The sequence below is a fragment of the Magnolia sinica genome, chromosome 8, assembly GCF_029962835.1.
Source record: "Magnolia sinica isolate HGM2019 chromosome 8, MsV1, whole genome shotgun sequence".
NCBI classification, from domain to species: domain Eukaryota; kingdom Viridiplantae; phylum Streptophyta; class Magnoliopsida; order Magnoliales; family Magnoliaceae; genus Magnolia; species Magnolia sinica.
In genome coordinates, this window is record NC_080580.1 from 13,454,246 (window position 1) to 13,476,605 (window position 22,360).

Below are 22,360 nucleotides of genomic sequence, written 5' to 3' on the forward strand. Positions count from 1 at the left end.
ATTTTGCACTTTTCGGTTTCCACATTATACAGAAATAATCTGTATAATTTCCAACACGTAGTATAACATTTCAAACTCATGTTGGGGCCTTTCCTATGAGCGATATGCTAAATCGAAACCAAGGTGTAGTGGATAATGGGCAAAGGTTAACTAGGGTATCCTTTAGAAGCAATACGATGCAACGGCACCTGATTGCTCCGAGGGAAGGGTTCTTGCGCCATTATGGGCATGCATAGGTAAAGAAGCTGGTTCAAGAGAATAAGATTTGTTTTGCTACATGAAATATAAAAACATTAACTTAGAAGAGAATAGAATTAGTAGATATGATGAAATAAATGATAGTTAACATAACTTGCATTCAGAAGACCAGGTGAAAAGGAGTTAAAACTAGAGAAATTGATGAGTATAGACTTTCGCATATGGGAAAAGACAACAATTAAAATGGGATAAGAATAATGGTAGATAAAATTTATGTTACAAGAGGAGATAATCAGTGCTATCAGTGCATCTGTGCCATACGCATGGTTAGTAGAATTAAAAGATAATTCTAAGAGGATATGGATAGACTAATCCAAAGAATTTCAAACATAGAGTATATTTGTAATTAAAAAGAGACCTAAATGATCACCGAGGAAAAGAAAGTTGAAGAAATGAGAGCATACATGGAAAATATGGTTTTGAAAAAAGAAATAAGACATGAGACGTCATCCTTAATTTTGCTATTGCATACAAACACATACTTTATATATATATGAATATTTAATAACTTTTAAATCTTGATTATATACAGGTCAAATAAGTTTTTTTTCTACTAAAAAAAACAAAGCAATCAAATGTAAGGATTGTAAGGTAATATCAAGAGAGGGTTTGACTATGCACGGGTTAATGATTATGGATGTTTATATTAAAAGATGGAAGAAAAGAAAGTGAAACTAATAATAGGAAAAAATAACTAGGTAATGAATTTTTATTTTTATTTTTTTTAAAAAGCAATGTTGTCTACAAATAAATTGATGGAAGAATGAAACTAAAATGTCAAGGAGAAATAAATTTACGTGGGATGCAACAATCAAGTGTATTAAGAAAGTGTCGAAAGATGTTTTAAAAGTACTTAGAGGGAAAAGTCAATAATATGAAAATAATAATAATAATAATAATACTAAAATGACAATATACAAAAAGCCATTCATGAGAAATATTAATGTTTCAAAGGTTGTTAAGGGACTGAAAATGATAATAAGTTCAAACAATATAAAAAAGTAAAAAAGACCGATAAAAAAGTGGTGAGGTTAAATTAGAGCAATACATGAGTCAGGTTAGCTCGGTCAACTCTCTCAACTTGACTTGGATAAGCTTGACTCGCCTTGGCTCGAAATTGGATTTGGATTGCGTCGAGCTGGTTTTTAGAGCTTGAAAAAATCTCGAGCTGAGTTTGAGCATGCCCAAGCTTGACTCGACTCGGATCAAACCTCAACTCGAATCAACTCGGATCGAATCAAATCGGTGACTCAGTTATTTTAATATTGATGTTGCTTACCGAGTGTTTGACGAAATGACTCAACGAAGTATTGTTTCGGGTGTGTACATTCTCTGTGGGATTAGCTAGTGGCGAGGAAGGAATTGATATAAAACAAATCTTTACATTATAAGACTGCTCTCATATCTTTATTTTGATGCTACTTCCTGAGTGTTTGATGAAATACATGTAAAGTGTTGTTACTATTTTACATTATGTGAGAAATTAAAGATGCATTCTATGTGTTCGAGAAAATATCGGACAGGCTTAAACTCGACTTGAACTGACTCAAGCCACTAACCAAACCAAGTCGAGCTAGCCAGCCAGGCTCGAGGACTGAATCAAGCCGAGTTCAAGCTAGGGTTAGCCACTAGCCAAGTCGAGTCGAACCGAGCTCTACCAAGCTCAACTCCATTTGACTCGTGTAAAGCTCTAGGTTAAATGTAATGTTTTCGATGATTTTTATAATAAATTAGGAATAAAGAGCCCACGGGTGCAAACTTCCTGAGGATCACATACGTTGATTGAGTGCTACCCCACCCATCCCTAGCTAGGAATGGATAGGGGTCGGGCTACCGTGATATATGTTTTGTCTACACGGTTTATCTATTTTGATATATCATTTTAGGGTACAAGCCCAAAAATGAGGCCATCCAACTCTCGGTGGGGATTAAACACCTAGTATTGAAAACTTTTTTGAGGGCTAAAGAAGTTTTGGATCAGTGCTATATTTGTGTTTTCCCTTTATCCAAGTATATGTGACCTTATGAACGGGCGCGGATTAGATACTGATATGAACGGGTGCGGATTAGATACTGAGAAGGTCAATAGCCAAATCACAACTAAAGTGACATGACCAAGTTTTATGGACCCCACCATGATGCATGTGTTATATCCATACTGTCCAACCATTTGTAGAGATCGTTTTATGGCATGATAAAAAGATTGAGATAGATCTAAAGTTCAAGTGGACCCCGCCATAGAAAACAGTGGGGACAGCGACATCCACTCTTCAAAACTTCTTAGGGGCCACAAGTGTTTCCGATCAAGCTTATATTTTTGTTTTTACTTCATATATTTCTATGTTAACTTATGAATAGGTTGGTTCTAAAAAATACATCATGATGGGCCCTATAAATGTTTCAACTATGGGTGTGACTGATCCCACGGTTGGTTTTCTGTGGTGGGTCCACTTGAACTTTAGATCTATCTCATTCTCTTTCTCATGCCATCAAACGATCTCTCCAAATGGTTGAACGGTATGGATACAACACATGCATCATGGTGGGGTCTAGAGCTTGGTGACATCACTTAATAAGCGTTTTGGCTACTGACCTTGTCAGTATCTAATCTGCGCCCCTTATGAACATGCTGGATGGCAATTAACGATCACGGTGGGCTCAGGCAGGCTTCAACGGTGAGTATCATTACCACTGCTGGTTCTGTGGTGTGGCCCACTTGAGCATTGGATTTGCCTCATTTTTGGGCTTGTACCTTAAAATCACATGGAAAAATAGATGGACGGTGTGGATAAAACCCATGCATCAATGAGGAGGACCCTGTCGAATACCATCCAGGGACAGTCAGGCGTAGTACCCAATCCGCGTCCGAGGATCCCGTAATTCAAGGAAGAGGAAGGTGGAACATGGACCTACAATTGGATTTGAGGATTATATTCTCGGAAATTGTGTGATTCATGATGAGAATATGATGCATAAATAGAGACATGATATGATGATGTCCGGCCCGTCCCCGCTTGTAATCTGCCCATATATATATATATATATATATATATATATATTATGTGTGTGTGGTGAGCCCTTACCCCAAAATCGCACCTATCAACATCTGAGTGCCCTAGGCCCAAGATGTATCGCCCGTTGGATCTCAACCGTGTATGTTTTAGTTTTTTATGGGCGCCACTTTCGAGACGTGGCCCATATCCCCGGATGATCGGTATTGCCATCATATATGTGGTCATGTGTACGGTGGAAACGGACGCGGATTAGCTACTGACAGGTTGAGCAGAGAGACTCACTAGAGAAAGTGACGTCACCAAGTTATGTGGGCCCCACCATGATGTATGTTTCGTATTTACACTGTTTATCCATTTGGAGAGATCATTTTAGGGCATGTTCCAAAGAATGAGTCAGATCCAAGGCTCGAGTGGATCCCACCACAGAAAGCAGCGGGGAGAGTGAATAACCTTGTATTTGCGTTTTCCTTCTTTCATGTCTGCGTTAACACATGAACAGTTTAGATGACGAATAAACATCATGGTGTACCTTAGGAAGGTTTCAACGGTCCCCTCCCCTGTTTTCTGTGGTGGGGTCCACTGTCCCCTCTGTTTCCTGTGTTGGGATCCACTTCAGCCTTGGATCTGTCTCATTCTTTGAATCATGCCCTAAAATTATCTCTACAAATGTATGGACAGTGTGGATACGACACATACATCATAGTGGGGCCCACGGAATTTGTGACGTCAAGCGAGAAAGGTGTGCCTCACCATGGTTTCTGCGCTAAATACATTCCGGCCAAAAAGTTGGGCCTACCAAGAAAGTGGGGAACCCCACAAATAAAGCCAATCCAACCATCATGAGATGTACCAAAAAAATTTGGTAGTTTTTTGTGGATGTCCATTGTTTTCATTGGTGTGGCCCAATTACAGAATCTATGTACTTATTTTTTTCTCATCTCACCATCATGGTGAGACTAATTTGATGAACGGTTTAGATGTCATACACACAATGGGTAGACCCCACTAAATCTCATTCAGGAAAAATCGTTGATTGCACTGGCATCCTACATTTTCTATGTTGTGGGTATGCCATCAAAGGTTTGGCCCACTAAGAAAATGGGCCAATCCAAATATCAAGCTGATCCAATTATCAGAAAGGCGAACACATGATTTTTTTTTAATTTTTGGATTGTTGTCCGTTATTTCCTATAATGTAGTCTAGTTTATAATTAGATTGGAAAATAAAGAAGAAGAATTGTTTAAATGATGCTAGCCATTCAATCATGTTCATCAAACGAATGGTTAAAAACCCTCAATGATCATGGACAGAATTAAACCTTCTGTGATGATCCTCATTATGATATAACTAAGTAGGATTTTTTTTTGGGGTCCTTAGTCTTGCTCAGGTTAAGGGTTCGAGTACCCATAAGTGGTGAAATTCCACTAGCGTGAGTGTGTGGGGTGTGTGCGCCTCTTTAATATAAAATAAAAAAAACAAAGTAGGATTTTAATTTAAGAATCACATTCATTATTTAGTATTAGAAAAAGATTATAATGCTACATTTTAAATGTATAAAATGAAGTCGGATTGCCCGTACGCTCTTATTCTACTGTGTAAACTCAGTTCGGCTCACCTTGAATGCATGTGGTCTGTGTAAACTCAGTTGGGCCCACCTTGAATGCATGTGGTCTATCCACACCGTTCATCCGCTTTTTAATCTAATTTAAGGGGGTGAGCCCAAAATTGAAGCATATCCAATGATCAAGTGGATCATACCACAGGAAACAATGGGGATAATGATTTCCACTGTTGACACCTTGCTAGGCCCACTGTGATGTTTATTTGTCATCCAACCTGTTAATAAGATCATATAGATATGGATGAAGGGAAAACACAAATATAAGCTTGATCCAAAACTCCAGTGGTCTCTAAGAAATTTTCAATGGTAGACGTTCAATTCAACTGTTTCCTGTGGTGTGGTCTATTTGAAAATTACATATGCTTCAGTTTTAGGCTCAATCCATAAAATTATCTTTTAAAATGGATGAACCGAGCGGATAAAATAAATAAATCATGGTGGACCACACAGAGTTTACTCAGTACGCCAAAAGTACTCTTCTTCCGTGAAAATAGAAATTCTTGTAAAACAGAAGTTAAGTTTCCTTTTTGCAGGATTGTAAGGAATTCTAACCAGCTACGTGGGACTCTGACTGGAGGGGCCACCTAGATGTATTCATTGTATATCCACACCGTTTATATGTTTTGCCAGCTTATTTTAAGACATGATCCCAGAAATGAAGCATAACAAAATTATTTCAAGTGGACCACACAATAAGAAGCAGTGATTATTGAACTCCGACCATTAAAAACATCCTAAGGTAATGTTTATTGACCATCAAACCTGTTGCTAAGGTCAAACAGACCCAAAAGAAAGGAGAAAAAATATCAGCTCGATACAAAACTTTTGTGGCCCACTAAAGGTTTTAAACGGTCAATAATCATTGTTTCCTATGGTGTTGTCCACCTGAAATTTGTATCTGGTCTGCCCTAAAATAAGCTGGAAAAACAGATGGACAGCCTGAATAAACAGTGCATACAGAGCCCTTCGGACCACAGCGTGAAAATACAGTGCATACGGAGCCCTACGGTCGGGGTCCGACCCACATAGCTGGTTCTCGGGTTGCAGCCAAGTCACTTTCAGTTGTACGCCTACTGTCCAAATCATCTTAGCAACCAACTTTAGTACTTTCAGAGTTACAAAAGTGAATGCAACGGACGGTGTAAATTCCATGGGGCTATGATAATCTAATGGGTGCGGCCCAGCCAACAAGGCTTGGGCTTTCTATATTCCTGAGTAGGCCCGACAATGATTTCAGCTAGAAGAAGAAAAAATATCCAACATAGAGTATGGATTACTAACTTATCATCCCTACATGAGCCAACGTGTTTGGTATGCTTGTGTGAAATCCAAGCCCCTCGTGAGTGGGCCCCACAATGTGCATGCCGGGTCTGAGAATGATGAGATTTAAGTCATTGACACAACACATTTAAGTGGAAAAAAGGAATTGATCAATGGTTCACCTTATGATTGGACAAATTTCAGTCCATGAAAAGTAGGTCCATCTATCATGGGGGACCATAAAAGCAAACATATAGATCAAGCAAAATATTTCAATCGCACAACCAGGTCCAATCACAAACAATCCGAATTTAACGTGGAAAAACTCTTGCGAGAAAAAACCATAGCAGAAAGCAATAATAATGCACTATGAAAACAAAAAATTATAAGGGAGAGATTACCCAATTCGAACAAACTTCAAATCTCTTCAAGTTATGCCATTGAAACCCTAAAACAAATTAAAAAATCTAACTAGATCATATGTTATCTCATGAATTCAGATTACACACACACACACACACACACACACACACACACACACACACACACGTATGACAATCACAATAAAAATTGAAAACAAATCCTGTACTTATGCAATTCTGCGTGTGCGCACGGTGGCACCTTCGATGGGACTTTGATGGCATTGATAGACTATCGATGGCATCGAACTCCTTTGATGGCATTGAGAAAACACCAAAACATTATAGCAACAAAACATATAATTAAATACCTTTTTTTTTTTTTTTTCTTCTTCTTGATTTTATATTGCTTAGAAGGTGTTTGATAAAATACCTATAAAACTACTGCTGCTGTTTTTATGTACAGTGAGATTTTCAAAGTGCAGTCCAAGTTATTATGAAAATGTTGCACATGCGAACTCGACTCGATTTTGGCTCGAACTCGACTCGAGCTGCTAACCAAACTGAGCTGAGCCGGCCAGTCAGGCTCGAGGACCGAGCCAAGCTGACTTTAAATTGGGGTCAGCTAGTGGCCGAGTCGAGTCGAGTTAAGGCCAGTTTGACTCGGTTCAACTCAGTGTACACCCCTACGAATGGACCACTTTAAAGGAAACATTTCAGAATCAACGCACAGTGTTAATGCAATTGTGGGCCATAACAACTCCATTTTTTTATATTGAAATGACTCTATTATGAGTTTTTGACTGTCCGATAAAAATGAATGGATCCAATTAGCCGAGGGATGGCCCCAATCATTGATTTTGTTATGCCTACACCTTATTCTCAAATGTTCTTCTAGATTTCCGTAAAAAGCTATTAGAGATGTGAGTTGGCCGATGAGCATTTTTGTTGTGGAAAAAGCCTAATAATGCTTAGATGGCTAAAATAATAATGGCTTCATATGCTGAAGTCATTGCCTTAATAATGTCATAATTAAAGGCTATTTTAATTAATAACCATGATTCATGCAGTGAGAATTTGTGCAGTAGGTTTATTCGTAGCTGAATATAAACCGTCAAAATGTGGGGCTTACCTCGGATTGGAAAATTAACAAAAATTAAACTGAAAATGATGTCCAAACTAATTGATTTATCGAAATCTCTTGCACGATTAAATTAAAATCAGTAAACAATCCAATTCAAAAACAAAAGTTCGTTGGTCATAAGTTACAGTCTTCAATAAATGTAATTTCAAGAGTGTGACTTATAGTGGGTGGGTCCCATACTTTGGACCGTTTAACTTAAGTTAAATGTTTGTCACGTATACAATATCGAGTACATGAGCATGAACTATTTTGCTCTATAAGAGTATCAAATAACTGTAATTCCCCGGAGGACATCTCTGTCCGGTCCGTTTTCCTTGAGAAAATTACCATTGTGAGCCCCACTTTTTATCCAACGTCTTCTGTGAGAAATCCAAAACTTGCCGTCTCAACTTAGACCTTGCACGTGCGGACAGAGCATTTCCGGACAATACTGTTACACCACGTATAGATACGGTTATAATCCGTAGCTATAGGTCTACAGAAACGAAAATACTTAGAAAAGCAGCCGTATTTTCGTCCTCAAAAAGTCTGTCCGTACGTGAAAGGTCTAATTTGGGAAGGTAATTTTTGGATTCTTCATAAAAGATGCTAGATAAAATGTAGAGTTCACAATGGTAATTTTCTCGGTCTCATTCGAGTAATTATATGGTACGTGGCGCACATCCATGTATGTGACGTGGTTCCCAATCCTGAAAATCGACTCCCACGTTTCGGAATTCTAAGCCGTTGATCTGTTGAATATCACTAGATGTGGATGGCTGGCCAAAATTCTCAGAGGCTGGATGATCACATCAACCAATATTAACTGTTGTTTTCTTTCCAATATTGACTGTCTATAAGTAGCATAAAAATATAATTGTTTATATGATTTTTTTAATCAATATTTTTATAAAATAATCCATCTAATTTATATTAAAACATATCAACGGTTTGGATTACCAGATCATGGCCACTTTTGATGGAATCAAGAGTCCATGTTTACTGAGCAAAGATAGGGGCCTCTTTCATTTATTCCCTTTTGAATTCAAACAGCAAGCTCTCCCTCTCTAAAAGCCCAACGAGGATTTCTGCCGTCTCTTCTCCCTTCTCAGTTCTCTCTGCTACAAAACCCTACGCAGCTCAAATTCCTCTTCCAAAAACCCTAGATCTTCCAGGAAATGGCATCTTCTTCTTCTTCGATCCCGCTCTTTGACACCGATCTTGACGATGCGGAACTTTGGGCAGTCATCGATTCTGCGGCCGCCTCCCGATCTTCCAAAACACTCGCCCTTAAGCACGCCAATCACCAAAATTTCATCCCTGCACCTAAACCCAAACGTACGTACACCGTTGAGGAAGATCCTAGGGTTTCAGCCGATGGGGAGGTCCTGCAGGAGCCGTGGGCTCGCCACCAGCAGCGGCCGCAGAAGATTGCGAGGTCCTGCGAGGCGGGGTTTGGAGAAGACAACCGGATCGTTGTGGTTAACCACCTGCAGCGGACCCCTCCAACGCCGAAGATACCGCGGGTTTACTCGTCACCGGATTCGGGGAGGTTCTCGGTTCAGGAGATGGAGAGCTCGCCGTATGGAGCCCGGCAGATTGAGGAGAAGGAGAATGCAAGGCATAGCTTGTCTGGTCGGTTTCCGTCTGTATCTCTGTTCAAGCAGTATCAGAATGCGGCCATGGCGGTAATCTCTCTCTCTCTCTCTCTCTCTCTCTCTCTCTCTCTTCCCGTCAATTTTGATTTTGTTCGGATTTTTTGAATTCTCGAATGTAGAAGAAACATTTTGGGCACATTTGGATGCAGTATTGAGTTGGATTTAAGATTTGATGCATTATCATTAAAGAAATTTAGCTACAACTTGAGGAACATTTCCTTATTATGACTGTGATCTCATCTTGATTAAATGAAATGTTCGCAATCCAATTCTCTTTTGCATTGAAGCACTGCCTCTGTTTCAATTAGATAATTGACTTTGCTTTCTCGGGCTTCAAGAAATATTTGGTAAAGCAATCCTTCATGAATTAAGAAGAAATTGGTAAATTTTCAGAAAAGAACTGGGAAGTTAGTGTTGACAATGGGCCACCATGGGGCTAGCTTTGTGTGGCCCCTTGTGGGTAGGGGTGGCAATGGACTGGGTGGACCTGTCCTGCCTAGGTGGCTACCCTGTAGGGCAAGGGTTTGGCCGTTTGGGTCCGTAAACTTGGCCTAAGTGCTGGATTCTAGCTTGAAATCTAGGCCCCCGTGTTTGAGCCGGGCCATGCCCAGTCAATGATGAATTTCCCAGCCCAGCCCATTATTCTGGTCCAATCATCCAGTGGGCCACCATTATACAAAAAGACTGGAGGGTTTAAAGATGCTTGTGAATGGTTGTCATTCAATGTACATATGTAATTCTTGTCCACCGATCAAGGCAATTCTCCATCTGGTTGGGTTTGGGACTCGTTGGAACCAAAAACCATCTATAAGAGAAAAAAAGAGTTGAAAAAGTGTGGCCTTGCATCCTAGAAATCTAGTCCACTGATCAAGGCAATTCTCCATCTGGTTGGGGGGTTGAGAGAGAGAGAGAGAGAGAGAGAGAGAGAGAGAGAGAGAGAGAGAGAGAGAGAGAGAGAGAGAGAGAGAGAGAGAGAGAGAGAGAGAGAGAGAGAGAGAGGAAAAAGTGTGGCCTCGCTGCCTATAAATCTCATCCACCAATTGAGGCAATTCTCCATCTGGTCGGGTTTGGGACTCTTTGGAACCAAAAACCATCTATATGAGAAAAAAAGAGAAATCTAGTCCACTAAGTTAATTCTCCATCTGGTTGGGGGGGATTAGAGAGAGAAGGGGGAGGGGGGCAATTCTCCATCTGGTTGGGTTTGGGACTCTTTGGAACCAAAAACCATCTATATGAGAAAAAAGGAGTTGAAAAAATGTGGCCTTGCATCCTAGAAATCTAGCACACTGATCAAGGCAATTCTCCATCTGGTTGCCATCCAATCTATCGGATTTGAAGCCTATAGATTGTCTTTCCTTCCCATGGTGGCTGGATTGCAGATCAGGGCATTGATCCATTTGCTTTTCTTCAATGTCCAATTCTAAAATCATCATTGTAGTCGCATGCAAAACAAGATGCTTGTGCTCCATGATTTGCACCACCCGATGGTTAGAACATTCTTATTCATATTCTATATATGGGGAATTTGTTGCTGTGGTTTCTTGCCAAGTTGCGAGATTTCGTGATGAGTCTAGTGATCGTGCCATTGTTGAGTGTTGACAAAGACTTGGCAGCTAAAAAAGGTGTCTGAAATTCTACAATTGTTTCCTTCATTTTCATCTTTCAACAACCAATCATGGTCTTCTTTTAGATCTATATGCTACAAGGGCTGTTATTTGCTGCTGGGCATTTGTACATGCCAAACACAACCCAAACCTGCTACTGAGGTTCCAGTCTTGCTTTCCCCACTCCCACTGCTGCTTCCTAGCTGTTTATGGTTTATACTTGCTAATATTTGGATACAGATGCTTCCCCGTTCCTGAACCCAAATCAGGCCAATTAACTCATCAATTGGGCCCTCATGGTGGGCCCCTTGGTGAATGTATTCTGGCCTAAAAATCAGGCCAATTAACTCGTCAATTGGTCCCTCATGTACACTAATTTCTATCATAGATTATCCCTTTCTGACCATCCATTTTTTCTTTCGGATGTGGCTCACTTGCTAAGTGGATCTTTTGGTTATTTTGGATCAGAAGTATTCGCTATGAAGCCTTGCTTGATGAATGTTTCAAATCTTCCAACAAGTGTGCCACATCAGCACTAGTGGGGCATTTGTGTTTGGTTTGTGTAGATTTGCTGCTCCAAATAGCAATCCTCATCATTCTATTATTGGGTCAATTCATGTGAAGACCAAGGTATGCCGTAACAACCATCATGTAACAGTAATGGTGGCAACCGTTACATGTTATGGGATTGTAACAACCATTATCGAAAAATGACCCATAGTGGTCCATTATAGGGTTATATAGGTTTTCTTTTCCTTTTTCTTTTTTCAAAAAAAAAAAAAAAAAAGGAGGGCCGTGATGGCTGTTATGTCTCGTATTGTAATAGTAACAGTGGTCGTCATTGTGGCCGCCATTACCATTATGGAATACCATGGTGAAGACACTTAATTTCCATACATGCAATTCCTTTTAACAAAATATGTCATAATGTTTAGTTTTATCTCTTATTTCATAAAAGAAATTATGTTGTATTTGTTTTTCTATTATTTAATATTCAATTGAAATTCTACTAAATTTAAACAGTATGATGCTATCTATTTAGGTATTTTATGATACATGATCCTAGATCTTTTTGGAGTGGTATGGTCAATGCCATAATTAACTGTTGGGTTTTTGAAGTTGTGTTTGTTTGGCCCTTTTTGTCATGGGATCTTCCTCTGGGGCTCCATTTGATGGTCGTGCTATGGTTGATATGGAAAGTGTTGAAATTTTGGTTTAAAAATAAATAAAATTTCGAAAAATTCGTTTTCCCTCCAAAATGGTTTTTGAAAAAATCGAAGGAAAAGCATGTTTTCTTTAGTCCCACATCGGATAGAGTGGGAGAAAAGTTGTGGTTTATAAGTGATTGAGTGGGTAGTATTCTTAGTTGGAGAAATGGAGGATGAGATGCTCGGTTTGCGTGTTTCAGTGCGTAGCATTGGAACACACGCATGCACGCGCGCACTCGGGCATGGACGTGGGTGAGGGCGTGGGCAGTGTGGTTGTAGTGGCGCACTTTGCACTTTGCATGTGCGCATCGTATCACAAAGTGGTTGCTCCCTCGTGACCTTACGCGAATCGTCACGAGAAGAGAAGTGTGAGATGGCCTGGATCTTATAAGTTGATGGAAACGGTCAAATCAATGGATCCAAAATTAGTGCCAACGATCAAAAATGTTTCACAAACGTTCTGAGCCATTGTTGACCACCTAGCAATGGTCCACACCTTAGATGTTATATAAATTGGACCATCCAAGTCCAGCAGATTCAATCAAAATCCGATCTGATCTCTCCAAATATCTTCCTTTTAAGAGATTACAGAGTAGCTCAAACATTGTTTGAGTCACTGAGTTCCTGAGTAGATCCCCCTTCTCAGATGACCAGCTGCGTTAACCAAGTTCCCGAGTAGATCCCTTCGTGATTGCTGCACGCAAGATCTTAGAGAAAAAGGCTTATCTTATCCTGGAAGCAATTTGCCTATAACCCATCAACAATTGAGAAGGGGACGAATCAAGCTTTAAGGACAACGCATTTATACGTGATTCAGTTTGGTGTTAATTTCAATATTTTTATTTTCGGTTTTCCAATATACTTTTTCCAACAGAAAGACTATAACAACATGACTTTTGCAAAAAAGGTAGAGAGTGTATTGCAATATAAGAAAAGGCTGATTTTATTTTTTATTTTTTGGTTCCTTGATCCAGGAGTTTAAGGAGATTATAGGAGAATAGTAGTTGAGATGCTGGAAGGAATTTGTAGTAAGTCGGAGGAGAGGATGAGGAGCAACTGCTCTCAGTTGAGTGAGGTTAAAATTACATAGTAAGATCCTACTACTGGCCTAAAATGCTCAAGTGATGTGCAGGCTCTATGATGCAATCAAACTCTCTTATCTCTTTGTGGGGTTCCTTTCATTTCTGTGGCCTTATTTGGTTGCCACTTATTTTTGTTGACAGTGATTTTGTATTAGAGATTTTGTTAAGGATTCAAAATAATCTTGATAACCAATAATTTCTATCAACTTTAATCTCTAATACATAATTACTGTCAATTAAAATTAAGTTAACGCATTTTTAAGTGGAAACCAAACAGGGCATTAATGTCATTAGATGGGTTACATCAGGTTATCTATGGAGGCAGGTTACTGTATCAAATGAGATTGTGGATAGATGCAAGTCTTCAGAGGTGTCTGTTATTCATATTCACCGTAAAAGAGGGTCCCTTTTCTCTTTTCCAAGTTGTTCCATTTCATCTCCCAGGCAAAACTAAATGCAGAAACATAGTAAAATCATGCACTTCCCCAAGTTGTTTCATTTCATCTCGGCAAAGCAAAATGCAATAGGTTGATCCTATCTGATTTGAGCTGCACTGCACGCAGACAGGCTCTACTGTATGTACTAATTGAGGAGATTACATATCAGCTTCTGCTTGTAACTCTATCTAAAGATTTAATTCTGTAACAGGAACACAAGTATGCTTTGATTATTTATTTATTTTTCATTCTGCCAAACGGACCACTCTAATGGCCACTGCACTTGCTCTAGTTACCTCGTATGAACATTTTTGCATCAATTTTATCCAAAGTTTACAATAAATCAGCACCAAAAGGCCATTAGGTATATTATGCAATCCATAAAATTGCTCATAATGTTCAATCTATTTTTTCTGGATAGAAATTTACTCCATGCAGGATTCTAGACGATGGAGCTTATTACATCAGTGTCTGGTATTCCATGCATATCTTTCATAATGCTTGTATATTACAGCTGTGACTTCCATTCCATGCATGCTTGCTGCCAATGAACCTGCTTAAAAATCTCTTGGCCCTGTACTTGTCCCTTTACCCACTTCCCACATCTGTTAACTACTTCAAAGTGTTTGTAAGTTCAAATGGTACCATTTATTCATGTATTATGCATAACTGGGACATTCTAAGGTATGTCTATGACAAAAAATAAAAGTAAAAATGGAGAAATCATTATAGATTATTTGACGAAAGTTTTATGCTACATGCTTTTGGAGTACATAGCAGAAGATGCTGTCACATTTCTTATTTTGATAATTGAGTTTCTCTCGCATGGGAATGTATATTTGTTTATATTTTATGAACCTGTCTCTTTTTGAACAGATTCTAGAGAAAACTGACTACACCATGATTTCTGGAAACCCATTTATCAAGAAATCAGGTATTAGTTTAAGATTTTCAGAATTGAATTTCTACCATTTTATTGATCGACATCTTCTTTGTAGTGAATCTCATTTATTTTTTAGGATGGAGGAAGATATCATTTTTCTTCAACCTTTCATTTGAAATCAAAGACAAGTCTATCGAGTTTGATGATAACCGGAATGTTCTGCGTTCTGAATTTGTCGTTCGAGCATCTATGCAGTATGTGGTTCAATGCTTGGGATTAAATTCATGAACATCAGTTTCTTAGTGGTTGTTGTACACTTGTACTGTACTTTTAGTTAACTTCATTTGATCCTTTATTAGAGGTGGTAGGTTCTCAGATGGATGGGGCTCATGTGAACGTCGTGAGAAAAGGTTTTTGAAACCAAACCATGACATTCCAAGTACAGCTGAAACCAGAGCTAAAAATAAAGCATGCCAAGTATGACCCTTTTCCTTACTTCGTTGCAAGCACTTCTGTTTAATCTGTTTAATATATTCACATATCATACATTTGCAGCTTATCTTGTTTTGCTCTACACTTGGTATTCCAAATTCTATGGTTATAGGGAATTGAATGAAACTCATATGCATGGTGGTACCTGGTTTGGCTGTTCTTTTGGATAAACTTCTGTCATTGACTTCTTTGGGTATGCACTTGCCGTCATTCATAATTCGGAAATGAAGAACTTTATTAAGAATGTGAATTATTCAGAACTGAAGATAGCTCAAAGATACTGTGCATGTACAAATGGGCAGTTTTTTTAATGAAAAATATGGCCTATCACTGAAGCTTCTCAAATGACTACTCTCTTCATCACTAGTGATTGTAGATGACAGCTATTGCCCCATTGGAGGTTTTCCAATGGCAATACTGACCTTATTGCTATAGTAAGAGAACTATGATAAGAATAAGATGCAAGACATCAAGTTGATGAGGGATAAATTCATCTATCGCGACACTTGAGATGGAAACTATATCTTTCCCAAGTTGCATATTGATACACGAATTTATCTCATCCTAGAGCTTTAACAAGCACGCCTGCTAGCTGTTCTTTGATTTTAATAAACAGACTCCTGATGTTCCTCTTTGTTGCCTGTTCTTCAACATAGTGACAGTAAAAAACCATTTCTTTTTTATTTGTAAATACTATGTACTCTAGATACTCATGGAGTATCTGGATGGAGTTGATGTCAAAGTCCTTGGTTATCATCCATGCTTCAAAATTTCCTTTTTTGTTTCAGACCAATTCCCTTGCAATGGAGGCCATGGTGTTGTATTCTGCTTTTGCACTACTTTCTCCATGTTGTCATCTCTCAATTGTTTCGGGTGTGGGAGCTTGTGAGTAGTGCCTCTCAAGAATTAAGGAGCAAGATAAAAAGTCATCATCATCATCATCATCTAAGCCTTATCCCAACTAACTTGGGTCGGCCACATGAATCGTTTTCTGCCATTCCACGATCAAGGACCAGAACTTCAGATAGACGCTTGATAATTCGAAATGTGTAATTGTATTTATTAAAATATAGATAAATGAATTAGTTTTTAGACAGCAAATCTTGATTTGGAAATGATAAATCTACAATTTTCAGCTTTATCCTTCTAACTTCTAGGAATTAGTACCAGTTTCATCATCAAATCCATGCTTCTAAAATTTATATGACCAAATCCTTCATGCTTTAAAGATAGAATCAACAATATAAGTAGAAGAAATATTTCATTATCAATATTGAATTTGAATTTCTCATCGTGAAAAATATTTTTACTGCAAAGATACCTCCCTTGATTATGACAGACTTATTAAAGTCATGTTTACTAAGCAAACGAGCTGATAAAAGGTTCTTTTGGACTTCTAGTGCATAAAGTACATATATGAGAGTGAGAAGCTTCCCAAGGTGAGTTTAAGAATGACCTTTTGTTTTCTTACATTTTTTTTTTTAATTTTTTAATTTTTTAATTTTTTTTTTGCAATTGATGAATTACCCATATAGAGTTCACTTCCGTGTTCTATATTCTCACGAGTCTTGAACAAACTTTTGTCTTTTGATATATGCCTAGTGGCCCTAACATCGATCCACCAATCTTTGTCATTTCCCACCACGTTCGGTTTGAAAATATCATGATGATTGTATCTTCTTTGACACGTGCACCTCGAGTCCTTTCTTTTGTGATTATTGTTGTGGGGTTTTCATCATTACCTTCCACCAATCTTTGTCATTTTCGTGTTCTATATTCTCACGAGTCTTGTACAAACTTTTGTCTTTTGATATATGCCTAGTGGCCCTAATGTCGATCCACCAATCTTTGTCATTTCCCACCACGTTCGGTTTGAAAATCATGATGATTGTATCTTCTTCGACATGTGCACCTCGAGTCCTTTCTTTTGGTTTGGCCCCTTCTGTTCTTGTGCTTTCTTCTTCTTGAGGAAACAGTTTCCCACTTGAAGTTACCAAGTTTCTTGCGATGGAACAGGTCCCCTGCGTTTGCCTTTGTTATTACATTTCTTATTTGAATTCTTAAACTGGTGATTATTGTTGTGGGGTTTTCATCATTACCTTCCACCATATGAACCTTGGAGATAATTCGGTTTCGCTCTTTCTTCTTTTGTTTGAGCCTAGACCCATCTTCAAATTGAAGGTTTTGAGCAAGATCATCTATGTCTTCTTGGCGATGCTTAAGGTCCTTATGGTGATCCTTGTAACTCGTGGAAATTTAGCAATGATAGACCTACGACTGACAACAGGCAGGCTCGGGGTTAATGCCAGCATGGTTGAACTAGTTGGATTGGGCCTGCCGGTCCTGGCCTATTCAAAATATTGACTTTGGCTAGCTCTGGCCTGGCCCATTGTCAGCCTATTTATACCCAATTAAGATGGATTCATCCATTTTACTGCCTTGCTGTCAAGTTGACTAGCAATATGCTGAAATTTTGTGAACTGGGGTAAGAATTTGTATGTTTTCAGTTGTAGTATATTCAATGAACTGACTTACTAGGTATTCCTTTGTTCCCATGTCTTGAGTCTTGAATTCTTGTTGTTAGGCCTCCCACACATCTTTAATTGTCTCCATTAGTTTGTATACATTGGAGAGTGAGTCTGAAATTAAATCCAGAATGTATCCCATCCATAAGTAATCTTCAATCTCCCATTTATTTCTTTCACAAATTTGTTCGAGTGTCTTGTTCTCTGTGACGACAGATTCCGTGTAGTGGGAACATATGCAACTTGAATGGTGGTGAGATGTAGAGAGTAGGAACATCTTTTGCTGTTGTTGTTTGTAGTTGGTTCTATTGAACCTTTAGAGCTTAGATGCGTCCTTGCTAAGGGGGCGTTTGGCGCATGGTATTAGATGGGATTAAGTGTGATGGAATATCCAACAAATTAGATTATTCTTGTTTTCTTCAACACAACCTTTGAGTTTTGAATCATAAAAATTTCTTCATCAAAATTTCCATTCAAAAAGGTAATGTTTATATCCAATTGCTCAAGCTCCAAGTCAAGCATTGTTGTCACACTTAACATAATATGAATAATAGTCAAAATAGACAACTGGAGAAGATTTTGTTGAAGTCAATAACTGATTTCTTAGCATATGCTTTCACCACCAATCAAGATTTATATCTTTAAATATTCGCGTGTCTTTCTTCAGCTTATAAACCCATATGTAGCCAATAGCCTTCCATCCTTTGGTAATTCAACCAATTCCCAAGTCTTGTTTTTATGCAGAGCTTCAATATCCTCTTACATGGACGCTATCCACTAGTTAGTATCTACAAATTTATATGCATCTCGGTATCTTCGTGACTTTGAGCTTAGTTGTTTCTTTTCTTTCTGAATCTAATCTTCATTAAAGATGACATTTTGGCCAAGTACTAACGTATTAACAGTATGATCTTATATTTGTACCCCTTTGTTTCATCTACATAACTAAGAAGAATACGCTTGCTGGATCTCGCATCCACTTTAATCCTTTGCTCTTTGAGAATCCACACATAAGCATCACAATAAAAAAATACGAAGAAACAAATGATTAAGAGGCTTTTTAAACTATACATTTTCAAGGATCTTACAATCTAGTGCATTTGTAGGGAGATGATTTATTAAGTAGCAAGTGTTATTGATGATTTCTACCCATAAACACTACATGAGCATAGTTAAATCATGCTTATAGCATGATTTATAAGTATATGGTTCATATGTTCATTCATTCCATTCTATTGTAAGTACCAGGAACTATGTAGTGCCTCTCAATGTCATGCTCACTGCAAAAATCCTTGAATTTTTTTGAGGTGTATTTTCTTCACTTATCGGTTCTTAGGCACAATCATCTTTTCCTTCTTTATTTTAGCCAATGCTTTAAACTTGATAAATCGAGCAAAAGCATCACTCTTCCTTTTGAGAGAGAAATCGTCAATAAATATCTTCCTGGAGAAATTGTTAATAAATGAAACAAAATACTTTGAACATCCCAAGGACTTGACGAAAGCTTCTTAAGTATCAGAATGAATTAGGTTTAAAACATCCATTGTTCTAACAATGGATGAGGAAAATCGAGCTCTATGGAGCTTCATATATATATATATATATATAACACACATACACACACACACACACACACACACACACACACACACAAAGAGAGAGGTATGCTCACTTGCGTACCTTTGCACAGGTGTCATGGGCCTAAAATCTGAACGGTACATGTGATGTGGCACCCCATGAAACCCCACGGGCCAATTTTCACCTTGATCCAAAACTCTGGTGGGCCATAGCAAAGAGAGATGCAAATCACGGGAGGAAACTGTTTTCTTTTGCCATGGCCTACCAAAGTTTTGGATCTGGGTAAAAGTTGGGCCATGGGGGTTTCATGGGGTGCTGCTTCATGTGGATTGTTCAGATTTTGGAATCACATCACGTGTGATGATTTCTCAAAAAGTTCTCATGAGAACTCATAAGAACTAGTGTGCAGCTGAGCAATGGGCTATATATATATATATATATTAGCCCTTGCTTTCTCATGTGGCCCAACCGCATGTGCAACATAGCCACAGATTCTGTCACGACATCAACAACAAGAAGATCATCGACCAATATAGATTGCCTGTTAACTCTCTCTTCGCAACCACAATCGCTCCTTTTACAATCTTCAATTACCATTTTTACTGCAAAATTTATAGCCATCTTCATCGAAGTTTCCTAATAATGGCACTCTTCTATAAGACCTAAGGTATTCTATGATGGTAATTATGGGCATAATGGCCACCGCTGTTATAGTTACATTATCGGCCATAATAGCCGTTAAGACCTCTTTTTATTTTGGAAAAGAAAAAAAACTGTTTCAGACCCCATTATGAGGCCATTACAGCCCTTTTTTCCATAACGAACATTTCTGCCCTGTACTGTGTAATAATTACAACTGTTATCATAACATAACAACTATTACATAACAGTTTTGGCAATACCATGATAGGACATGTACATGTCACATACCAGAAATTGTACATATGATACCATCTAACATAGCAATTCTGACATCTCCAAATCCTCATAATTTTTCATGTACTATTGTCACCCATGTAAACTATGTTGCCATCACATAATCGATGTGTAAAAATAATCCCTGTTTAGTGTTGTCATATGGAACGAAGAGCTCGAATCCAAAATCCATTGATAGTTCATATTCTCTTGTAGAATAACTGTCAACGACACTTCTCCATCCTCAGACGAATTGCCTTTCTCAATTAGGTTTCCTAGGAACCATTTAAATCCGATGCTTGATAATGTAAATTATGTTTGAAAGTTTCTTGATTCGCCTTCCTGAGTTCACAAGTTTTCCTTAAGTATAGTGTGTGTGAGTAATCTAGGGTCCAATAGCTGGTAGTGTTACATTTTTAAAAAGTTTTACGAAGCTGACTATTCTTTTAGTAATTTCAACACTTTCTTATTTTACACACTTTCAACTTCGATCTTGTGTAATCTCTCCTGCTGTTACTCTTTGTAAATCTTCCTCTGACAATCATAGCATCACCAGGAGATCCCCCATATATTTTTCTGAGAGACTCTTCGGTAAGCAACATCGACACGACTGGCTTTACAAAGAAATTTGGACCGTTGGTCCGTTGCTGAGTTCACGATCAAACCAGTCCACTAATCTGACATTGAACAAAGCCAAAATGCAACATTTTCTTTGTCCTTAATCTTCATATTGATTGCTGCAAGAGAACCCTTCGTCTCACACATCCACCATATGTAGAGCTGGGGCATCCAAGTTGCAGGCTACATTGTGAATGGAGAATAAGTGCATAACCTGAAAATCACTTTGCTTTGTGCTACCTGGACATGGCTATATACGTAGCATCTTTGACGTATCTTTTTATTATTTTAATTTTTAATCGGCTTAAAACATTAGGGCGTAGATGAGCAATGCCGTCACGAAGTCCATACACACATCAAGTCATATCTGTCGCTGTTACACTGATGGATTTGAATGATCCCCGTATCAAAGCCCCATTGCATACAGCTGCCAAGGAACAAAAGAGAACGACAGCAATGAACCTAGTACTTGAAAGAAAACCTGTAAATAAGGAGTGATTACTGGTTACACACAGATACGAGTGGCCTGGCCCACCTTGTCTATGGGCCATTAGGCCATCCTAGTTGCAGCCTAGACATGGTCTGGGCTCGACTGGATTGTAATGCATGACTTTATATTCCTTATAAAGATAAAACCAGTGATGGAAGCATGTGATCCTGTTTCCACAATTGGGGCCCACATAGGCTGTACTCCACTTCATTTGGATCCTTTCATGGAGATACTAGTTATCATTTTTGGGGGCATTTCACGGTCCCATTTGTATCATTTTCTTTGAATTGTCAACATTGGACTTTCGGTGTATATCATTGAAACAAGTACTGCTTATATGGGCTCGTGATTCTGTCTGCTCGATTGAGGTCAATGCCTTTCTATGACACATGCTTTTCTTTTATTTTTTGTAATGTGTAGGATCTTCTTGGAATTGGAGAATACCGGCCCGGTGCAAGCAATGGCCACCGATAGTTTGAACATCTGTTGTGTCTGTATGTACCACTCAAGTGCAAGCAACGGTCACTGATAGTTCGAACATCTGTTGTGTCTGTATGTACCACTCAATCCCCCTTTCATTTTTTTTTTTCATATCCATCTCAGGGGAAAAAAGAACATTACATAGTGGAAAGTTTTTCCAGTTTTTTACAAGCGGAATTCAATTGTGGTGTATAATTCTGCTGATGAAAGAAGAACATGGAAAGGGAAGAGGAATAAAAGGAATTCCTTTCTCAAGTGCTTGCTCAAAAGGAAATGTAGGGGCCGTTTGGATCGTTAAGTTACTTAAGCTACTTATGCTTTAAGTAACTTATCTTGCTTTCTACTTGTTAAGTTGACATGAAAGTAACTTTAAGTAAACAAGCTACTTATAATTGATCAATAATTGATCATAGACCAAACTTATCTCAAATAAGTTACTTATCTACTGCTGTGAGTAGAAAAAGTAACTTATTTGGTGGTATCCAAACAGTAGGGTCCTGGACTTGGGACTGGTCCCATACCAACTTTCATAAATTATCATGCATCCAAGCTTTGTGGAAACCCTACCATGTTCGATAATCATCCAAACCATCCATTAGTTGGGCCCCACGAGGATAAAGGGACCCCAAAAGTCAGACTATTCCAAAACTGCAGTGGACCACAATATATGAATATGTTTTAGGTGTGTATGTACATTGCTGCCTGTGGTGTGTCCCACGTGAGTTTTGGATCAGGATTATTCTCTGGAGGTACT

General features: G+C 38.5%; 1 protein-coding gene across 3 annotated transcripts; it reads left to right on the top strand.

The window, feature by feature from the left end:
• Window positions 1-8,674: 8,674 nt before the first annotated feature.
• On the top strand, window positions 8,675-21,861 carry LOC131252923 (uncharacterized). Of its 3 annotated transcripts, XR_009174745.1 has the most exons (6): window positions 8,675-9,324; window positions 14,502-14,559; window positions 14,645-14,762; window positions 14,868-14,985; window positions 15,113-15,245; window positions 21,547-21,644. XR_009174745.1 is itself a non-coding variant. In XM_058253712.1 (5 exons), exons 1-5 carry the CDS (start codon window positions 8,815-8,817, stop codon window positions 21,598-21,600), a joined length of 858 nt encoding a protein of 285 aa, XP_058109695.1. In that variant the 5' UTR covers window positions 8,679-8,814; the 3' UTR covers window positions 21,601-21,861. The 3 variants fall into 3 exon arrangements, 2 of the variants coding, with proteins under 2 accessions (XP_058109696.1, XP_058109695.1); XM_058253712.1 differs by lacking the exon at window positions 15,113-15,245 and having other exon boundaries at window positions 8,679-9,324; window positions 21,547-21,861; XM_058253713.1 differs by lacking the exons at window positions 14,868-14,985; window positions 15,113-15,245 and having other exon boundaries at window positions 8,676-9,324; window positions 21,547-21,861.
• The last annotated feature ends 499 nt before the right edge of the window (window positions 21,862-22,360 follow it).

What these genes read in the sequence shown, in the direction of transcription:
- LOC131252923 (XM_058253712.1), top strand. Translation starts at nt 8,815, where the DNA reads ATGGCATCTTCTTCTTCTTCGATCCCGCTCTTTGACACCGATCTTGAC. An exon ending in ATCAGAATGCGGCCATGGCG is followed by an intron (nt 9,325 to 14,501) that starts GTAATCTCTCTC and finishes CTTTTTGAACAG; the next exon opens with ATTCTAGAGAAAACTGACTA. An exon ending in GTCGTTCGAGCATCTATGCA is followed by an intron (nt 14,763 to 14,867) that starts GTATGTGGTTCA and finishes ATCCTTTATTAG; the next exon opens with AGGTGGTAGGTTCTCAGATG.